This window comes from Hylaeus volcanicus, chromosome 7, assembly GCF_026283585.1.
Source record: "Hylaeus volcanicus isolate JK05 chromosome 7, UHH_iyHylVolc1.0_haploid, whole genome shotgun sequence".
NCBI classification, from domain to species: domain Eukaryota; kingdom Metazoa; phylum Arthropoda; class Insecta; order Hymenoptera; family Colletidae; genus Hylaeus; species Hylaeus volcanicus.
Window position 1 is genome coordinate 21,298,985 of NC_071982.1, and position 20,946 is coordinate 21,319,930.

Genomic DNA, 20,946 nt, shown 5'->3' on the forward strand with positions numbered 1-20,946 from the left:
GCGGGAACCGGGAGAGCGGCCGAATGGTTTCTAATGCGGCTGCCACGCCGGTGGAATCGCGTGTCGGCGTTTAGCGGAAGGAAAGCCGCTCGTTTAGGATGGCTAAGCGTATGAAAAGGCGAAGCGGTGCCCGGGGGAATCCCGCCGCCATTGTGGCGGCCATCTTTGATCAGCGACTATTACGTCGGCGGTTATGACTCGTGACGGACCGAAATGACGGGTTTTAGAGAACATTTGGCTGACGCGGACATCGGTCCACTTTTGGTATACAATAGGATCCACGCGAGTCGTGGCAAAGACCGGTAGCCAAGGAGCGATCGAACCGCTACCGGATTCGTCGAAAAGGTCGATCTAATCGGCGCGAATCGGCGACGTCTACTTCGGTTGGGAGTCTCGCGTGCCCCTCGTAATCGCTTGTCACCCAAATTGGCCCAATTCCGCAACAACGTTATACGATTACCCTCGCCACATCATTTTCCCCGAATTGGAGACGTCTACTTAGGAAGTAATTTTCTTTTCTAAGGTTCTCCGCTGCACGACATCCTTTGTTGCGCTCCCTGGATCGCGTTCCCTCGCAACGGATACTTAAATTATCGGTAGTTTACGGTAACAGGATTTGTCACGCTTCTCTGCTTATCGCTGAGAAGAATATATATATATATATATATATAATACTGTTCAGGGGTAAACTACATTCAATTGGTCCCGTTCGTTTTACCACGGATGCACCGTTGACCTCTGAGAAGAATGCCTCCGAGAGACACATATTCCACGCACGCGATATATCTTTCAAATGTAGGCGTCGCATATTTCGCTGGCATTATTGCAAAAATAGGCACCCGTTGTCCGAGAAAAGTCAGCTTTATCGACTTGTTGTGCATGAGGACGCGCGACCACATCAACGCTGCGAAGAAAACAGCTGAGTTTTCCCACTGCATCTGTTGCACAGCTAGCGTGCAAGGTGTACCGTAAGTAAATTGCTACTTGCGAACGTATCGGGCCGACGGTTCGCGTTGACATTGCGGAAGGATCGACGATACTTGACGTCGCGAGGCATGCATAAGTGATAAAGGGCGTTCGAATCTGTGCCTTCAAAGAGAGTCGACGTTATCGAGACCGTAAAGTTTCGAGTATTATTCCAGAAGGCCTCGGAAGTCTTAACGCGTCCCGAACACCGGACCATAGACTTGTAAAACCAACGGTGGTCTCGAGAGGTATCAAGACTCGAAGACTGATCACGGCCCTCGAGATCTTCTCGCATCGAATAATGCTCGAAGCGATTCGAATCCCGGCGTCACATATTCGAGCCGATTCGATCCGGCTTCGAGGCTCGCTGCTATGCATAAGTAAATACTTATATGCACCGTTGCTTCCATTCGAAATCGTTCTATCGGCTGGCTCGACGATGGCGTTATAGACGCGGGATTCGAGTTTACACGATGCTTATCTAAGTTTACTCCAGAGAGCGTCGATACGAAATCGCCGCGGTTGCGTAGGAACTTTGTAGAAACCAGTTTTCCACCGGGCACGGGCATTAATTCTCCGAGTCCAACGTGGTTGGGTCTCGCGTTGCCGGGTAATTTGTTAATTATAATTTTATTTTCGGCTCGCGACACCGTTCCGGTGGACATGGGAGGCGCCTACGAGATAATAAAACGCGGCAGATGTATACGTAAATAATCCGGAGTTTTACGTGAAATTTGATTATTGTCAGCATCGGGTTTATCCTCCGGTTAAGACGAGACATCAAAACCGGAAAATATGAAATCAGAGTTGACCGAAAACAAACCAAGACAAATTAAGGCGGAAAGAGTTAATATCGAGGGGATGGTTAATTATGCGCCGTGGGACGAACGCACGTAATGAAGTTAGCATTTTATTGCCGCTACCGGTAGTAAGTTTCTTTCCTGGAAAGAACACCGGGTGTCTAGGAAATATCGAAGTTGTAAATTCTGTGGACGGGACGGAACCTTCGCTGCCCCCCCCGCCCCCCCCCCCCCATCGACGAGATAAAAATCTCTGGCCTCCGGGAGATACTGGTCCATTTTCACGGTATTTTGGTGCCTTTACGAAAGGTCGTTTAACGAGATGCGATGGCGAGGGATCACCAACGGATTATAAGAGGAATAAATTGCTCCGTTCTCTGCAGGCGCGCGAACCCAACTTTGGACGTCGACGAGATCTTTTGTTCGCTCTGGCTGACCTGGACCAAATCGCTTATCTAGATGGAAAATACGAGTAACGAGGAAAATACGAACGGTATCGAATCGAAAGGTTGTGGAACAAAATGGTACCTATGTAATTCGATAAATACGTATCAAAATTCAAACGCGGCTTTGAATTTTTCTTAAAGATTGGCACGAACATTCTGGCCAACCCAATACTTTCTACGTGTAGTTATAGCGTAACCCGTCTGCAGTGCGGACAAAATTGGTCTAGAAAATGTTTAGAATCCAGGTAATACAGGTATACGTATCCTCGCTCCTAGCCCAACCCCTACTTGTTGCTCAGCGAACAGTCCCTTTCCTCGTCGACGTCACGTAACAAACAAGGTTGCAATAATCGGAGCTTCTCGTGCGATTCGATACAAATCTCGCGAAATAATTGACCGTCCACAGGCACGTAGATCGGTGAAAAGCTTTCGACGGTTGGAAGGCGGGCGACGACGTTGTCAGGCCGGAACTGGCGAGGATGGAATTCCAGGAGGACCGGCTACGCGGTTACAACGTGTTTCACACTTCGGGTTGCCCGCCCACGCCCCCCAAACAAATATATAATGCGACATTAGAATAACAAATACCGGTTGAAGCATCCACGCCTAAGAGCCGCGGGGTGCCACGGACCCGTAGGTACGCACCTACATAAATACTAATACGCGCATAAATAAATATGTATCTTTAGAGCGATTCGGTCGGGAGGGCCTCCGGGGAATCCGGGAAAATTCTGCGGATTTTTTGCTCGATAAACCCTCGCGTAGACCGTATTTCAGGAAGGACTGTTTACGGGCGTGCGTGCCCTCGCGGTGGTAAACGCTTAGGGTTCGCAAATTCCTCCGGCGATCGAGCTATGATGGTCCGTCCTGTGGAGGAAAGAGAGCTAGAAGTCTAATTTTGCTTAGAAACTGCGTACAGAAAGAAAGAACGAAGGGATAAGTAACGAAACACACAAACTCGTCTCGGTTCTCGCGATCCCAACGCGTGTTGGATTGTGATTGCGTGGTGTTTTGTCCTCCCCGTCGGCCGTAGGTTTTCGACGTTGCCGATCGATGGCTCATCCAAAACAACGTAATCGCACTCGCACATTATCGGCTCCACGTAGCGATTCACACACGCTTCGTATGGTTCATTGGGACACGATGATCCTTTAGAACGCTCCACCGCAATAGACAGTGGTACGTTCGTGTATGACGATGAATAACTTGCTCGCGAAAAGTGGTGGAAATGGGCCGATTTCTTCGGCAGAGGAACAACGGCATAAAGAACGATGGAAGAGGGGGTGAATCGCAGAGGTTTTTCCCTTCTTATTCAGCCCTCCGTCGCGAGCGTCCCGCGGGCTGTACTTACACGATATCGAATAGCCGCTCGGGGACCCTAATCGAAATTAGTTTTTTAATTGGGAAGACTTATTTAGCCATTAAGAGCGCGAAGGAACGAAGGAATGGCCGGAGGGGACGAAAAGGTAGAAAAGAATCGAGTGGCACGCTGGAAGGAACCAGCGAATCGTTCCGAGCTTTTTTCTGCTCGTTTCCAGTGACCCAATTTACTTAGCGTGTCGATCAATTAAAAGCAAACATGAAGTGCGCCGATCGATCCTCGATGAAAACATCGATTTCGAGGGTGCTTGAACGGAGCCCCGGAACATGTTCGCCTGTAGCGTAACACGCCACCGAGTCTCGGAATATTAATCGAGTCGAGGGATCGCGCTCGAAATAAATCCGCGGAATGTCGCGAATGTTAGGAAGTTGGAATAGACGGACCAATTAACCGAATAAAGTTTGTACGGTGTCGGGGGAGCACGAGGAAGGCGAATCAGAACCGAAGAAAGGAGGGAGCGTGGGAGGGAGGAGGGGATAATGAGGAGGATGAAGAGAGTACCGGCATAATTCGCGCTCAAATATTGCTTCGAGAGGCTGGCGGCAGAAGAGAGAGTAGCTGTTTCTGGGGTAATTTCATAATTAGCGAGAGGGAGGAGCAAAAAGCGAACGGCTGGGAGTTCCATTAAGCGGGGCTGGCGGGACCGATCGAACTGGAACTATTAAAGAGTGCCCTCCGAAAATTATAAACGCGCTCGTTACTCCCGGATCTGTGGCAAAGAAACCATCGCGCAGCCTCCCTTCGAACGAGGGAGATGAGTTACGACGCGATACTTTTTTATCGATTCCATTACGAGATGGAAGGAGCGTCGACTCTTCGCGGCGGCGAACGTCGTCGAGAGGCAAGATCGAACAGCGACCGAACCTACGAAAGCCGAACATCGACAAAAATGAATACGGTCACCGTTGTTTCGTACGCGTTCCGACGTTTTTCCATCGCGGATTCCTCGCGCTCGAGAGGAAGTAGAAGACGGGAGAAATTTACTTTGCGAATCTTCACCCTCCGCGAAGCGACTCGTAAATCTGTGTAAAGGTCAGTGGAATGGGATCCCGGGGAAAGGTTGGAGGTGAGGCGCGGAACAGAGTCACCCTCTTTCGAGATTGCTCTCTTCGAGCGGGACAGCTCGGTCGATAAAACAATTGCCGGGGGGATAATCGGCATTATTTACGCCGGATTCTCCGGTAGATAGCTGCGAGGGTAGCATCTGGGGGCACGCGGGGACCGGTTGGTCCTTCGACACGAGGGTTGCGCGCGGTATCGTGGACCCGGAACGCTCACGGTGGATATAACCACCGCGCCGAGGGTAGTTAGAAAAGAGAGGTCCGAAGAGAAGATTCCCCGGCGGTTATAAGCCTAGGGTGATCTCGTGCAGCGGCCTCGTCGGCTTACGGCTTATCCTACCCGATCCGCCCTCGCCGTTAAACTGCTCCCAATTAGATACGTCACTGGATTTCGATGTCAACTGGCTGTGTAAACCCGCGATCTCTCCCTCGGGACGGTCTGGCTGCCTTCCCGCAGGATGCACCGCGTTTCTTTTTTTTTTTTTTTATCCAATCGGTGTTCTAGCTTTATTAGACAAACGTTGCAACGTTCTCAGACTCGGCAAACGAGCTGGTAACGAGGTGATAAAAGAGAAGAAACGAAATTTGCGAAATAGGTAGCGATAGATGACGCGGAAATTTGAGTTGCAACAGGTAGGTAATACGAAGAATATACCACGTAAAAGTTGGGTAGCACCTAGAAATCGATGCCACCGTGATAGGAGCACCGGTCAACGTCAACCGCGAAGGAGGACATTTGGAAGCATGGAAAAAGGAAGAGGGGAAAGAGCGACGGAGGAAAGGGAATACGGGGCTGGACGAACGAGAATGGGTGCGGAGAGACGGTAGAGCCGCGACGTGCATGGCACGGTGCTACGGAGAAGGTACACGAAAGTCATTCATCATCCGAAGAGAAGAGTGGCCTGCGCGAGCTGCATCGCCAGCCGGTAGTGGTTACCGTTGGCGGACGAAGGTAGACCGTAGAGGTGGCGGGCCACCCACGCCGTACGCTCGAATTCGGTGGCGAGGCTGATTCTTCGACGAGTGCACCGGCCTCGGGGTATGCCACGGATCGTATTAACGACGTGAACTGCTTCGCGTAAAGTATAACCAAATCGTATGAATACTATGCGGAGAATTAATTGGAATATTTACCGATTCGAACACCTGCGGAAACTCCGTCCAGTGTACCAAAGATTTATTGCGCCGTGTCTCCAGTGTACTCGAGTGTCCCCGAGTGCCAAGGAGTTTGGAGACGTCGGCGGGCCTAACCCTCAAAAGGGCGAATTGTTTGTAAATTGTTTTTTTCTCTCGTCGTCTCTAAGCCTGGACCGACATCGATAACGAAGCCGAAAGAGGAGATATATTCGTCCGCGGTTGGCGGGACTTGCGCGCAGAGTCGAGCACCGACGTGGGCGGACTGTAAACCAAAAGTCTCTCATGGCACGAGCTTCTCGGCTTCTCGAGTGGCTTCTGGAGAGGGTAAACACACGGTTTCTATCCCTCCTCCCTTTGGGTGTTCCTAATAATAACAACGAAATTGCCGTTCAGTGGCAGCGATAACGAGGAGACGATGTCGAGGGAAGACCAGACGAGTAGTAAACACGGCCGAGCGAAATGGAAGAAGGGCGCATCTTACCGAAAGGACATCGGCTTCCAGCTACTCGAGTGCCGGTCGAGGGGTTCGGCTCGACCGTCGAGAGCGTCGCGGCGCCAGCTTTCGTTCCCTGGAATCTCTCGGCGTGGAAAACGTAAACCGACTTTTCTGAACTCGAGACGAAACCCTGTGGGGAACCTTCAGCGACAAGCTGATAGGAGAGGAATCTCCGAGGACCTTCTCGAAACCATGCAAAAATACGAGCAATGAAACACCAAGAACGTAACTATTCCTCTCGGATTACTAGAAAAAATACAGATCTGCACCGCTCCACTCGAGTAGCCGACAGGCTCTAGTTTTTCGCTGTTTTCGCAACCGTTTTCCCGGAGAAAGAGGCGTCGCGACGACGAACCGGAGCACTCTGGCGAGCATCTGCCGCGAAGGATAAAGCCACGAGATAACGTTGCCAGCCGAAAGCGAACGGACCGACGCAACGAGCGACGATTATTCAAATTAAAGCAGATACGAATCGCCGAAAACCCTCTAGGCGTGTATAGGAAGGATTTCTCGCTCGCGAGAGCGCGCTTCACAAGTTCCGATCGCGAGCGCTCACGCAAAGCGTACATAATGCGGCCACATGCCGGGCGCGACACATTCCTCCTCCGCGTTCTTTTTCATCCTCTCTTTTCTTTTTTTCCTCTTTCCTCAGCAGCGCGCATCAACGGGATTACAATGCGTGGGCTCGAAAGTAGCAAGACGAGGGAAAAAGAAGAGGTGGAGAGAGCCGAAAGAAACCCAGGGAACAGACAGAGAGGCCAAGAGTAGACGTGCACGCGTGTATGTGTATGCGTGGCGTTAGAACACGCGTACGAGGCAGAACGGAGAACTATATACTCCATGAATAACCCATGTCGGTGAGAAACATGCGCGCCCTCGTGGGTGTGTTCCGCTGGTAGCCTAAGCGGTATTCTCACTTTCGAGGTTTCGAAAAATCCAAGTACCCTTTTTCAGATTTCGGTGTCTACTTACCAGAGTAAGTCTACTTAGAAGAAGCGTTGCGACATTTGAACGAATCCCTTTGCGATGAACTACGACCCTTTTTCACCCATGTGTATTACAGTAAGTACAAGTACAGTTAAAAGTACAGCAGAGATAAAAGTCCGCTTTTGGAATTACTTTGCTTTGGAGCGATTCGACCACCCACCCTACGAGCCGAACCAATAGTCGAACGTTTAGCAGAAATTCGGTCCAGTCGTTCGACGGCTAATCTTTTCGAAATCGACTTTTCGAGCCGGCGAGCGTTGCCGGGCGCGCGGCTAGGAATTATCCAATGACAGATCGGAGCCAATTATCGAACGTCCGTCGGTGAACGAATTTGCATCGCGAATGCTGCGAGCGACAGTCTGTAACGAAGCCGCGAGCCATCGTACCGTGCGAGTAATTTTGCTGATGGTAACGCAACAACAGTCCTGGAAATACCCAGGAGCACCCAGGAGCGCCAAATTCGACGGGCAGCGCCGATCGATCCTCGAATCTTGCGCTTTTAATCGACGTCGCGCAGCAAAATTTAAACACGAATCCTGGAATGACGTTTGCTTCTAGGCTTTAATATCCGAGCATCATCGCGAGCCTTGTTCGTAACTGGCACTCCGCCCCAATCGCAATCGTGGCCAACACTGACGGATCGGTGCGAGCTGAAAAGCGCGGTGGTTGCCCAATTCCTAACCGCAGGTATAGACTCGGAGCAACGACTGGAGCCGATTGGTAGCGCGTACCGCGTGAAACCCAGTTAAGTGGATACAGTTGTAGCGAGCTAAATGGCGAGTTTCACCACGGGTGACGAATTTGAAAGGCGACGGTGACACCTCGGAGCATCCGCAACCGCCTTAAAAACATTCGAATGCCAAAGCGAACGGGGGGTCCGGGGACAAGCTCGTTCGTTCCTGCGGTTCGGAAAGACTCCTCTCGAGGCGCGCCGTCGTCTTTTCAGCTACCTGAAGAAGAAGGAGAGGTTGGAGGGAGGATGGGGGTCTCCATATTTTATACGGGATGGGGATCCTTTATGCGCTCGACTACGGGGGCACCCAGCGTGTCGAATAGAATTCAGGAGGCCGGTACACGATAGGTATTTTGACGTGCCCGAGAAATTAGTATAATAAAGAGGGGCAAGGTAGACCGGCTAAGTGCCTAAACACACGCCGTAAATCTCCCCTCGGTGCACTCCAAGATCCGACCAATGCGGTGAAACCGCACTCTCCGCAATCGTAACCGCGGTGTACTGGTGATTTTACTACAAGCGACAGTTTGGATCGTTCGACGTTTGATCGATCGAGATATGCTGGATACCTTCCCAACGGTCTTCGTTTCCTTTTCCTTTACGTTCGAGCACCGCTCGTTGGTTTGCTCGATGTTCGATGAGGTGTAAAAAAAAAAAAGCGAGCAAGACCATATTTTTCCGATAAAGATGAAATCGAGAGAGAAAATCCTCGGCGAGAAAAGACGCCAAATGACCACTGGCGAGGCGACGACGTCTATGACGGAAGACCACCTTCGACGATTCAACGTAAACGCCAGGGGCGTTCGCTCGATTCTTTCCACGAGCTTTTAGCGGATCGCGTGCCGGTGAACTCGCATAGGTCGAGCTTAAATAAATTCTCAACGCGAGCGAACGCGACGCGAGCTTCCACCTGGAAAGTCGACCAAACACGGAATACGCCTCTATTAGCAGTCGGTGTGGATACGTATATCGCGACGCCTGGGCCAACGCCATTGGCGTAATCGCCAGTCGACGAAGGAACCTTCCGCGACTAAAACGTATCTTCCATTTGTAACGTCTATACGTCTAGGTCGTTGCTGTGGCGGAAGTAAGCATCTGTCGATCAGTTTGTACTCCTCTATTTCTGTGTTCCTTTGAATAGTTGCGTCTCGTTCATTATCGTCCCGATAGATAAGGGTAGCTATCGATCACGTTTCACGGATTTATTCTAGACTCGTACTCGTTCTAGACTAGTCGAGTCACCAACGCGACGAGTCCTTGCGTGTATCATTCCGTGTTACTCCAAAACGTGTGTTTGGTGCGATTCGAGTATCCGCCACCAAAAAAATCACACGTTAAGCTGTCGATAATCAACCGGATCAAAAATTCCAGCCATGTTCCAAGCGAACGGCCCGACAGGAAACGTCCCCAGATGGCATATTCGAGATGTCTTCGAGCGTGGTCCTACGCCACTGTGCATACAGTCGTGGTACAGACGTAGATACGTACGAGAACGCCGGGCATCCGGTGCGCGAGGGGTCGATCGATCTCTCTTTCGTCGTTGCGCGGCCACGCCGCTTCGAGATACCTACGCTATCGGTGCTGGGAGTACGAGGTGGTGGTGGTGGTGGTGGTGGTGGTAGCGGCGATGGTCGAAGGTATCGGCGGTGGTCGTGTCGGTGGATAACCAGGAGGCGTGGCCAGGATGGAATCGCCCCCGCCCTTTGTCGCGGTTTCCTACGTATCCCGGTTCCGCGGGTTAGGTCTGGGTTAGGTCTGGGATAGGAGCCGTCACGTGACGCGGTGCCTCGTTCCCTCGCGAGCCGGGACGACCGCCTCGACGGTCGAGGGGGCTGGAAGAGGTAACGCCCAGCAGGGGCGCGCGCACTGTTCCTCTTTGTCGGACTCCTCGGTTCGGTTTGGTGTCGTCTCGTTATCGGGACGTTGTGAACGGCCAGGTCGGAGCGCCGTTGCTGCGTTAGCTTGGTGGGGCGAGCGGTTCGCGTGGGAGGAGGAGTAGCGGCCCAGTGGAGTCCGGGAAGTCGAGCAGCGCAGACGCTTTCGTTCTGCGCCGCGCCGATCCTAGCCGTAGCGTTTTCGAGCAGCGTCCTGTCCGCACCAACGTCTCGCCGATCGAGACTCCTTTACGCGACGATCGTTCGATTATTCGTGGCGACGTGTGGTCGCGGGTCGCCGAATAATACAGTTTTTATTACTCGTACCGCATCGCAAAAAGGTCTTCTAAATCCCGATTCGAAGTTGTACTCGTCGCGCGGTCCCAACGATCACGGAGGAAAGTCGATGGGAATCGGAGGTGCCCGCCGCTTGTCGTCGACTCGTCGACGTAAGACTGACCGCGAAAGGGGATCGTATCGCGTCCGGTCGCGAGTGACGGTGGTGATATCGCGTACTCTCGGAACGAAGTGATAAACGTTCGGAAACGGAGCAAGACGTTGAACGTCGGACAGAAGAGGTCGGGCGAACGCCGGAGAAACAAGCCGGAAACATTGAAATCAAAGTGTCGTCGCGCGAGAAGGGATGCCTACGAAGGGGGAAAGGGGTAAAGCGACAGACTTCAGCATCGCGGCCATCATGGCGCCCAGGGGTCCGTCCTTCGGGCATTACCACCTGCAGGGCATTGGCAACACTGCTGCTACTGCTAATACCAACTTGGAATGTCCAACTGCCAGAGAATTCGTCGCCAACTCTGCTCTCGATCACCGTGAGTTTTTTTTTTTTTTTTAATTCTTTACCTCCTAGAATGTGAAATCGAACAGGAGAAATGGCTACGCCATATCAAACGATAGCGATACGTTGTATCGGGCCCTCGTGACGCCGATCGGGGGTGAAACGGGAGGGATTTTACTTGAAAACGTTTTGGAGTATAATTCGTTCTGTTCTACCACCTGTTTGGTAGATTTCCGAGGGTTACCCTTCCGCGCTGGTTAACCCACACGAAGAATAAGAAAAGGTGCGATAACGATCGAGATCCCAGTCCCTTGTAGCGACAGAGATATTAGCCCGTGACGTTCTTGATCTCACACCCAACGGGATGACTTCATCCCCTATGGAATCGAGTTCGACTCACCCTCGTTGGCGAATCGTTCGATCGAAAGGACTAATTGGAACGTAAAAGTGGCCGATACGATGAGGATCGGTTAATTCGGGTCATTCGGCTTTGGATGGAGATTATCAGATTTATCTGCGACAGGGTTCTCTCCCGTCGGTCTGGCACGAGCAGGATGCCCCTGAGAGCTATTCGAACGCTATTTCTCGGTAGGATAGCATTCTCGGAAATCGTCCATTTCGAGGATCCTTCGTGAACCGCGGAGGTGGACAAAATTCTTGTCGAAACATAAATGTTCGAAAGATAAACACGAGTTACGATTGACGAGTTATTCGATCGAGTTAAGTTTCGCGTTGAACGAGTAAAATTCACACGAACGGATGTACAAGTGAATAAACATCGAGATAAAGTATTATACAAGATTTACTCGTCTACTCTCCGAATAGAATGCCGTTGATTTGCGGTGCACCGTGCGAGCGAGGGTAACCGTTCTCTGCCCGACGGTGCACGGCTCCGAGTGCATTTTAACGCGTCAAACGCGGAGGATGTGCCCTGAAATCAACGAGCGTTTCGTGGGATAGGTGGAGAGATCTCGAGAACATTGTTACAGTCGTCCATCTCTTAAATTCGCAGGTTAACAGCTCCCGCTGTATCGTTCCGATCTTCTCGGCCTGAAGAGCAACGAGCACGTGCTTGAAACAATGCCACGTGCCGACAGGCTTTTCCTTCGTTAATCGCTCCCGATTCGACGATAAAACTATCGTCCGCGAACGTCGCGAATTTAGCCGGGCCGAGATAGCCTCCGAAGTCCATTAGATCAGGCGTTGACCGGCCGGTGTCAGTTTAATTACAAAAGCGCCGATCTATCAGAGGCGCGAAAATAGAATCGCCGACTGCCGGGTCGAAAAAGACACTTGGCGGGGGGTCAGATGATAATTAGCGTCCGAAACGGGAGCACCAGCCGAGCAGAAAATAAAGCGACTAATTGTTGCCAACGGATCGCCGCGTAAATTTTACCTGTTCGCACCGAAATTAACGATCGAGGTTATCTTTGAGCGTGTTCCGCGATTCGAGTCGTCGGAGATTTAGCATCGAGGTGAATCAGGGCTTGGGAATTCAGAGGGCCACTTTGTTTAAGGACACCGAGTACGTTAGGAAAATACTCCTTTGTCTGTAGCGAGCGGAATGCTCGGCGCAAAGAGCGTTTCGTTCCTCGAAAGTAACGCTATTATCTGCACCAACTGTTTTTAATTACTCGATAATTTATTAGTATATAATTATCAGACGCAGGAAAAAGTGTTCATCTCAACGTAGATTAATATCCAATTGGAACTGTAATGGGCATGGAAGAAAAACTCGCGGAACACCTTTGTCTTGTCCGATGGCAGGCATGACGTGTGCCTGTTTTAGATGATGATGACGGTGCAAAGGTTTCAGCAGAAAATGGAACGTAGAATATATATTGGACAGATCCTGGCTAACCAAAGGCAACGACTGCTGAATTCCCTCGCAAATAAATCCTTGCTCCGTTTTTAGCGAAACGTGAAACATGTGTTTTATCGTGAGAAACCGTGTAAAATTTCAATCAAACAAGGATCACTCTTGAGATACACATTTACTAGCCGATAGAACGAATGAAGTCTTTTCTTTTGTCTAACTCCGAGGTTTCTGCGACAGCGAAGAGCCAAACGGGCCGTCTAGACTCCGTGATAGGATCTGCATAAACCTTGGGGTATCGTTGAGAGGAAGACAAGGTTCGCTTTCATAGTAATTGCATCTCCGAGCAAATAGAAAACGTCGCTTCTCGTATTAATGTCAATACGTGGACGAAAGGCACCTCCTACTGACGGACAGCTTTCCCAACAGGGGAACGTAAATTGCTCCTGTTTTTGTCTTCGATTTACACGTCCGTTCTGCGCTTTCAGTAATCACATTAACGTACTTAACGACACCGTTACACCTCCTGGTGGCAATTTAGCGATTCTTAATCGTTCCCAGGAACAAGTTTTGCCATATCGAGAGAAAGAGAGCGAGAGAGAGAGAGAGAGAGAATTCCGTATCGAAGGTCGTCGGATGCGTCTTCCAGCATCGTCTGGGGTGGGTATAATCTCGCATTTCCCGGTTTAGCGTCGGGCAACGATCGAGAAAAGAAGCGCGGCAAGTCATCTGGTGTAACGCGATCGTTATTCGGCTCGTTCCGTCGATCCTTTTGAGCAACGTCCTTCGAATGGCTGGGTGGTGACAGGATTCTGGGTGGTCGGCTGTCGGTCGTGGCAAAAGGAAGCTGACGTCAGTAGCTCGGTCATATTTCTTCTTGCCTTAAGATCATGGAACATGGGACCACCTCTTGGTGGCAGACCGAGAGCTTTAACTCCTTCTGTTGCCCGGAAAGCTTCCGGTGCGTCGGTCGTCCTCGAGCAGCTCCTTTTGCGCGTTCCAAGCGTTTTGTTGGCCACGTACCGCCAACTGACGTCGAAACCCAGTTAGGCACTTTGCGATTGTCAGAGGATTTCAGGATGGTTATATGAATACATCGAACGCGGATCTCTACGACTTTACTCGGAACGACTCATCTCCATAGGGCGACTGATTGTTCGTCGATGGCTGTCGACGGCGCTCGGTTAAACAGAAGAGCAAAGATTCTGGTGTGCTGCCAAAAGAACGCCGAGCAGCGAATTCTTAAACAATGACAAAACATTCCAGAACGTATCTCGATTGTTTTCCATCGCTACGTATCGTCTTTCGATATTTTCTTGTCTTCGTCGTGGTTTCGATCGAGGCATCTGATCGAGGATATTAACCCTTTCTCGAGGCCTTTTTTCTAGTATCTACCAGTGACTCGAGAGATTTTCTGCGTGAAACCTAATGGTGACTGAGAGTCACCTCTCGAGTGCAAAGGGTTAAATATGACCTTGAGGAACCTTGAATGGCCTCGAGTCGTAAGTTGCTCAACTGCTCCTTTGAATATTGCGATAGTCGAAACTACTATAATAGCATTAGTATTCGACGTTCGAGATAACGCGACGCGCATAGTTTAAAGATTAGCCTCGAGTTTCGTGTTAACGGAGCTGAATATCTCGGAAACTATTAGTTTTCAGATAGATACACCCGAATATTTTTCTTTTTTTCGGAATTCATTACTATGCCAAATCCCGCCATAAAAAGGCAGTTATCTCGTTTAGCTCTTAAGTAGGCGCGTGGAAGCCTAGTAGGCGCTAACTGGAATTAATTATGCGCTACTGTCTGAATAGATTGGCTCGTTTTGTATCAGATTATAACAACTTAAGCGTGCCATTTACGCGGTGAATATATTGCTTCGAAAAATGGTATTTACACATGCTCGAAAAGAAGAAAGGAGAAGAAGAAATAAGTAATGGTTCGAGAGAAACGTAGAAGGGGTTAGAAAGCACGTGTCTCGATATCGATACTTTCAGACACGTCTTGCCTTTTAATTTGCGAGTCGATGGTTCTTTGCTCGAGTACGTACATACATGTCGTACAACGATCGATATAGCGAGAGTTCATTGACTCGACAACTAACAGATGGCCTCGGATATCTTGTTCGAGCAACACTCGGTCTCGGATCCTTTGCGAAAGATTTCTTTTAGGTTTCGAAGTAAGGGCAGATTTCGTACCATTGTAGCTAAATTTACGTACTACCTACGAGTGTATCGATCTATTATTCGAATGGCAGTCAGAGAATGGCGGTCATCGTCGTCCGCTGTTCTCCGATATTGCCATCTTGAATTTGATAGTCGAATTCAATCGCGTCTCGCGTAAATAGAAGGAATACGAACTCGCGCCACTTTATCCGAACGTTATTTATAAATGCGGTGATTGGTAAAATCATTAGAGGCCCCGACGACAAAGCAGTTATTTCGAGACTTTTCATTGGCATCGTTTCCATACAATAAAACAAAAGGTGTCTTTATATTCTCTCGGTGTCTCTAATAATACGATCAACGATTATACGTCCTCGAAACGATAAAGCTTCTATTCTACCGGGGTTCGTACATCACGATTGTCAGTCTTCGTGCGCGTAGTTTCCGTGTTTCGCAAGAAACTGTCACCGAAATGTGCATATCGTTACAACGCTTTAATCTCGCTCGGATTCCGACACTTTGCAAATATTCGCGACTCATCGCCGCGACAGGAAGGCAACAACAGGGCGTACCGACGCGACGCGTCGCGTGTCGTTATACAACGTTATTAATGCACATGCACGGCACACCTTGGCTATATAGCAGGTCGTCGTCGCGTCCGTGTTTGTACGCGTATGTGCCATATTTGCGATCGAGTCGGCGACTCCCACTTGCCGAGCAATCGGTCGAAAAATTGAGAATCCTTCGAGATTCGTCTTCGAGACTTTCGTGACAACGTGTAGCGTGAAATTTACCTAACTTGTAGCTCAACGCAAGCGCTTCTAAGTAATAAATAAACATTTTACGAAACGACTCACCGTCTCTGCAAAAAAATTCCCGGCTACCTTATTCCTCAGCCCATCGGTCTGTCGTAACCCCTTAATGGCGCGGACGATTCTCAACGCTGGTCTCGGCCTTTTGCACGGTTGAAATTGCAAGAGCATGGCGAGGAGAGCACCGGCAGCTAGAAAGAAACAGAAATCGAAGATGAAAACCGCGAATGCGTGATGTTCGTGAAAGAACGCCGAGGTCGTGGCGCACGCAACACGCACGGCCGAGGTGTTAATTTTAACACCGGGCTTTCCACGACGGTCGCCGGTTGTCGGGACGGCTGTTACGAAGCCGACTTGCGCGTTCGTCCGAAACCAGTCTCGCCTCTCGATGGCTCAATAAGGAAATTGCGCGGAATTTCGCGTGTTACGCGCGCCACGCAGAAACGCGTAAACGGCGAATAATTCGGTATTCTTTGGACGCGTTATTGGCACCCGGCGAAACGTAGCGTCGCGAGTTATTTGACGGCGTGGCAGAGGGACCAGGGAAACGGTGTGTGCGTGTACGACAAGTGCCGTGGCCTGCGTGAGTGCGTACGAACACGCAGATGCACGCCAGCGCACGCAACGAGCGAAACACTGCACGCGATGCGCAGCTACTCGCCTCCATTTTTAACCAGAGATGGACACAATTTTATTTCAACAATAGAGAACGAATAATATCGACGCGTCGCGATTTATTCGTGGGCTTTTTATTTATTCGGGGCTCGAACGTCTCGTCGAGAGAATAATTTATATTCATTGGGTCTGTAAAAGAATTCGGTAGCAACGTAATTTCGCCTCTTTGTTTGCGCGTCCGTGCAAGCTGACCTCGTTAAAAAAAATGTACTTTCGCGAACTTGTTTAAAAATCAGCGGAGGAATAGACGCGCCCTCGGGTAAAACCGGTTGCATCGACGGAGGCGTTAGAACGCGTGATCAAACATTGGTATACAGTCGGCGTGGAGCGAGAAAACAGCGATACCGACTTCGTAAGTTCGATCTTAATAGGGACCTACCGATGCCTCGAGGAATGCACGAACGGAACAACCAGCAGAGGAACACTCTTCGTTGCTTTTAAAATCGAAGGTATCGATTCCGCACGAGTCTCTTGGCTGTCTTTCGCTTGTGTAATAATCGAACAGTGAAGAGGAGAAATGGGCCGTGCCGGTAAAGCGTGTCGGGCGATATTTTCTCGCGAAGAAGCAATTTTTTCCTATCAGAGACGCGACACGCGCGGCCACGCCGTGTGCGAGCAAATGCACGGGTATCACTCGCGGATCCAATTTGAGATACGAGACCGGAAGACGCATTGTTCGCGCGGAATAGTACAAATTAACAGATCGGTATCGTGACCGGTGCAATTAACATTGTGTACACTGGCGCGGTGGATTGGCTTTCTTGAAATCTGACGGTTTAATTAGGCGCCACCTTCGGTGGCAGATGCGCGCCCGGTTCGATTAATTACCCCCTGCCCCTTGGCTCCAGGCTTTCCGTATCGTTCGGGTACATCTCCCTCATTTAAATCGACACGCTCCATCGCGAACCCACCGACGAGAGAGAAAAGAAACAAACAAACTCTCCCGACGATTTCGAGTCAACGTTGAATGCATTTGTCAGCTTCGTAACGCACGTTTCTTTACGCTTGTCGGATATTTTCCTATCCTTTATTTCTGCTTCGATCGAGGTGATTAAGAAACTTGAGCTGAGTCGAGATGTTAGAGTTTAAACTAGGAGACTAGATTAAATAATAGTTTTGATATTACCAAATGAATTTTTCGTGATAAGTATGTATGTGAATAAGCTTATGCATTTACATATTTATACATAAATATGCCGAAGAATCGGTCGAAAAAATTGAGAATCCTTCTCTTCTATACAAAAATATATAAATATATTTGTACAAATATACACTTGAAAACATCGAAGCTACCATTTAATCTGAACAAATTTGTTCGATAGACACAGAGGGTACGAATATTTATGAGACTGTACGTATTACAAAAAAATAAATGGCCCAGGTATAATACGAACGTTCTCTCACGTCTCCTGTTTCCCACGGACCTGTAATCGTAATCACCATGTTACCTCCTTTAAAGTTTCCCTGAGAGGCTCCTCCAAGTATGAGTGGTAAATTCAGGTGGATGTTTCAGGGTCGAGGACGTCGCCGGTGAACATCGTGGCGACGGCGACCGTGGTGACGGACGAGGCTCTGCTGGCCGACGACGAGGTGGAAAATTGCGAAGGGGAGAGCGAGGGAACGGACAAGTCCGGTAACGAGGAGGACGAAGAGGTGGACGTGGACGTCGAGGAGTGCAGCAGCGTCGATGACGGCCCGATCCACGGTCCCGACGATCTGACCACGACATCGTCGTCGAGGAAGTGCCAAGATTCTCACGGCGATCACGAACGGAAGCATCGTCTTAGGACCAGTTGCAACTCTGACGAGCTTCGGGACGTCGAGTGTCATCTGGAGACCAAGGAATTGTGGGACAAGTTCAACGACCTTGGCACGGAGATGATCATCACGAAGACTGGCAGGTAGGCGTGCCCCGTATCGCGTTTAAATGAGAAGCAGAGACGGGCAGAATTTTATTCTGGTAATTAACTGGGAATAAGACTAACGTGACGTAATTTACCGAGAAGATAGAGGGGCACTTCGTACCCATTTAAGGGCTGTATTTAATTTTCTTGGAAGTTTTACGTTTCGGGAAGAATTTCGTCCATCTCTGGTTTCCACCGTCGGTTCCGTTGGGGACGAGTCGCGTGGCCCGCGCGCAGGTGCATGGAAGATGACCGAGACATTTGTCTCCGTTCGAAATTAACCGATTGCGACGATGATCGCAAACCGGAGGGTTTCGACAAGACACGAAAGGGAAAGTCCGACCGGGGAGAAGGTTTCTCACCTTCGAGTTCGAGTAAATTGCTCGCGGTTCGGCCGAGTTGAACGCTTGAATTTGCAGCAACCATGAAAAACAAATAGCGAGATGTAAAGATATCGATATCCATCGTCTCGTGATACGCAGAGGTAGTAATTTTGCCTTACCAACGGAACGTTTTTACGAACAAATGCGCAAGCAGCTAACATTAATTGATATTTGTTTACACCTACTTATCGCGGTAGATTACCCGGAAACATTCGTTCGATAACAGCCACGTTATAATTCTTACATGTTTGTTTAGTCGAGCTAGCATGGCAATTTATATACTGGTAAATTATAGTTGGAACGACACTGAGTAAACGTTAATCAATCTAAGATACACTTTTAGAGTTTCAAAAAAAAAAAAAAAAAAAAAAAAAAAAACTCTTGCGAGGAGAAGTCAACAGCTGCTAATTGTCGCGTTGGGAGATGGTCGAATTTCTTTCCTCCCCTTTTCGTTCATCCTCCGTCGGCCATTGATGCATGACACGGAGCGACAGACAGAGTGGGAATTAGGCTCATCGTCGCTCTACGCGTACGATCTACGACTCTCCGAAGTCGATTAACTCGAGCCGTCGCTTCGGCGAAATCTTTGTGAACCCTGCGCTAAATCGTTGTGTGTTATTACCTTCAGCGATTACAGCAAACCGTTATAAATTATTTTATTATAAATAAAAGTACGAACGGCGCGAGCGCCTCTTCTCCTTTTTCTCCACTCGATAGAACGCGATAATTAGTTTTCAACGGGATCGGTTCAGACACTGTCGAACGGACGTTCTCTAGTCCGTTGCAAGCGGTTAATTGGCTGAATTTACTACGTGCGAACAAATTCGAACGAAAGAAACTGGGAAAATGAAATTTTTCGTTTGGTGGCAGGGGGGGTGGAGGCATGCAATTACAGCGCCGTTAGGCCGTTACGACGGTGCAATTACGTTCACGGCCATTAATTATCGCGCTCGCGCGACAACAAAGGCAGGTCTCTCTAGTTCGTAGCCCTCGGGGGCAGCGACGGGCAAAACGGGCAAATTGCGACAACGCAAACAGAAGTTCGAAACGACGTACTCGAAACTAATGGATTTCATTGACTGACGTTTTACGAGATATTTAAGGGAGTTTCGGATGTAATTTATCGTGGCAATTTATGCCCCTTTGTGGATATACCGCGCGCTCGCGAGCACACGGTCATTTTTATAGGTATGCTAATAAAGTCGAGGCCGCAGCTGCGAGCTCTAAGGATGCGTGACCGCGTCGAAGTTACGAGATACATATTTGCGGGCAAGGGACAGTGGTCCGACGCTGTCCACCTTCGGGACTCGGGAACTCCCAACCTCGAAGCTATTTAGCGTCGTTTGTCCGGGTTTGCTTTCCACGGGGTTAAACGGGCTGTACGGGATCCACCACCCTTGACGGTGGGAAACTTCGGAGAAAGTTTATTCGACTTGATGGCATTCCGCGGAGATAGCCATCTAGATCCTCGACACCTGATGTTTACACCGACGAAATTGAAATAATCCATAATGTAATCAATCGACGATATCGCGACCGGGTATCTCTCCGATTTCGTTGCCAAACGCTCCTACCGATCCCGGTCGACGGAAAGTGATTTGCGTTCACCGCGAACTGGTATTAATCGATCGGTCGATCACCACGGAGCCTGGATTCTTCGATATTCTACCGTAAAACTAGATCCAGCGAGGTACTTATTTCAAATTATTAAACGAGACGGAATTCTCAAGCAAGCGCTCGCAGTATGCACAGATAATCTTGGATCCGCTGAGTACATATTGCTTGGACAGTCGATATATCGTTTTATCCGTGTATTAACGGCAGTGCTCGAAACGTTTCGTCGATGCCGGTCGGAGCAGACAGACGGATGGACAAGCTGACGCGTTATCACTGAAAGTCGAGGACACGCGATCGGATCGTACGTATACGGCGAGGAGAACAAGTATGTAGATGCCAATCGAAAGCCACTCGAGAAATGCTCTCCTATCGGGCGCGATGTCTAATTATAAATTACTTGAAAACAAGCTCCGACTCGAGTAAGCGATTCGCGCGCGTTTTAACAGCCGTGGACTGGCGGAGTCCTTATCTAGATGACAATTTCGAGTAACAGACGAATTACTTTTTTGTCCCTTGCTCCTGAAATACAGTAGAGACTCTCGTATCCGTACCCCCATTATCCGAATACCCCGATATACGGACGTTCTATTAGTATGTTCTGTTATCCGCGCTACGTTTCCCCTCAACCGTCTCCCTATTAGTTCGGATATGGGAGTCTCTACCGTATAAAACAGCGACGAAACGTTTGGAAGTTGTAATCGATTACAAGCGTGTACCGACGAGAAACCAACGAGAAGTTAGTAGAGACTGTCGCCGTCGGTTGGCGAACGTTGTTGAGCCTTGCCTAAAAATTGTACGGTGAAAAAAGGAAAAAAAAAATTTCCAAATGATTCCGGGGCGTGTCGCCAGGCGGACGTTCTCTTCCTGGGGCACGATCGATATATCAAGAAGTCGGCGATG

General features: G+C 49.5%; 1 protein-coding gene across 1 annotated transcript in view; it reads left to right on the top strand.

Moving 5' to 3' along the window:
- The first annotated feature begins 9,413 nt into the window (after positions 1-9,413).
- LOC128879823 (T-box transcription factor TBX20-like) overlaps positions 9,414-20,946 on the top strand; it is a 39,192-nt gene continuing 27,659 nt past the window's right edge. Inside the window, exons 1-2 of the mRNA XM_054129333.1 lie at positions 9,414-10,708; positions 17,656-18,043. Coding sequence (XP_053985308.1) covers positions 10,525-10,708; positions 17,656-18,043 — 572 coding nt within the window. The 5' untranslated portion in view covers positions 9,414-10,524. The remainder of the gene's footprint in view (positions 10,709-17,655; positions 18,044-20,946) is intronic.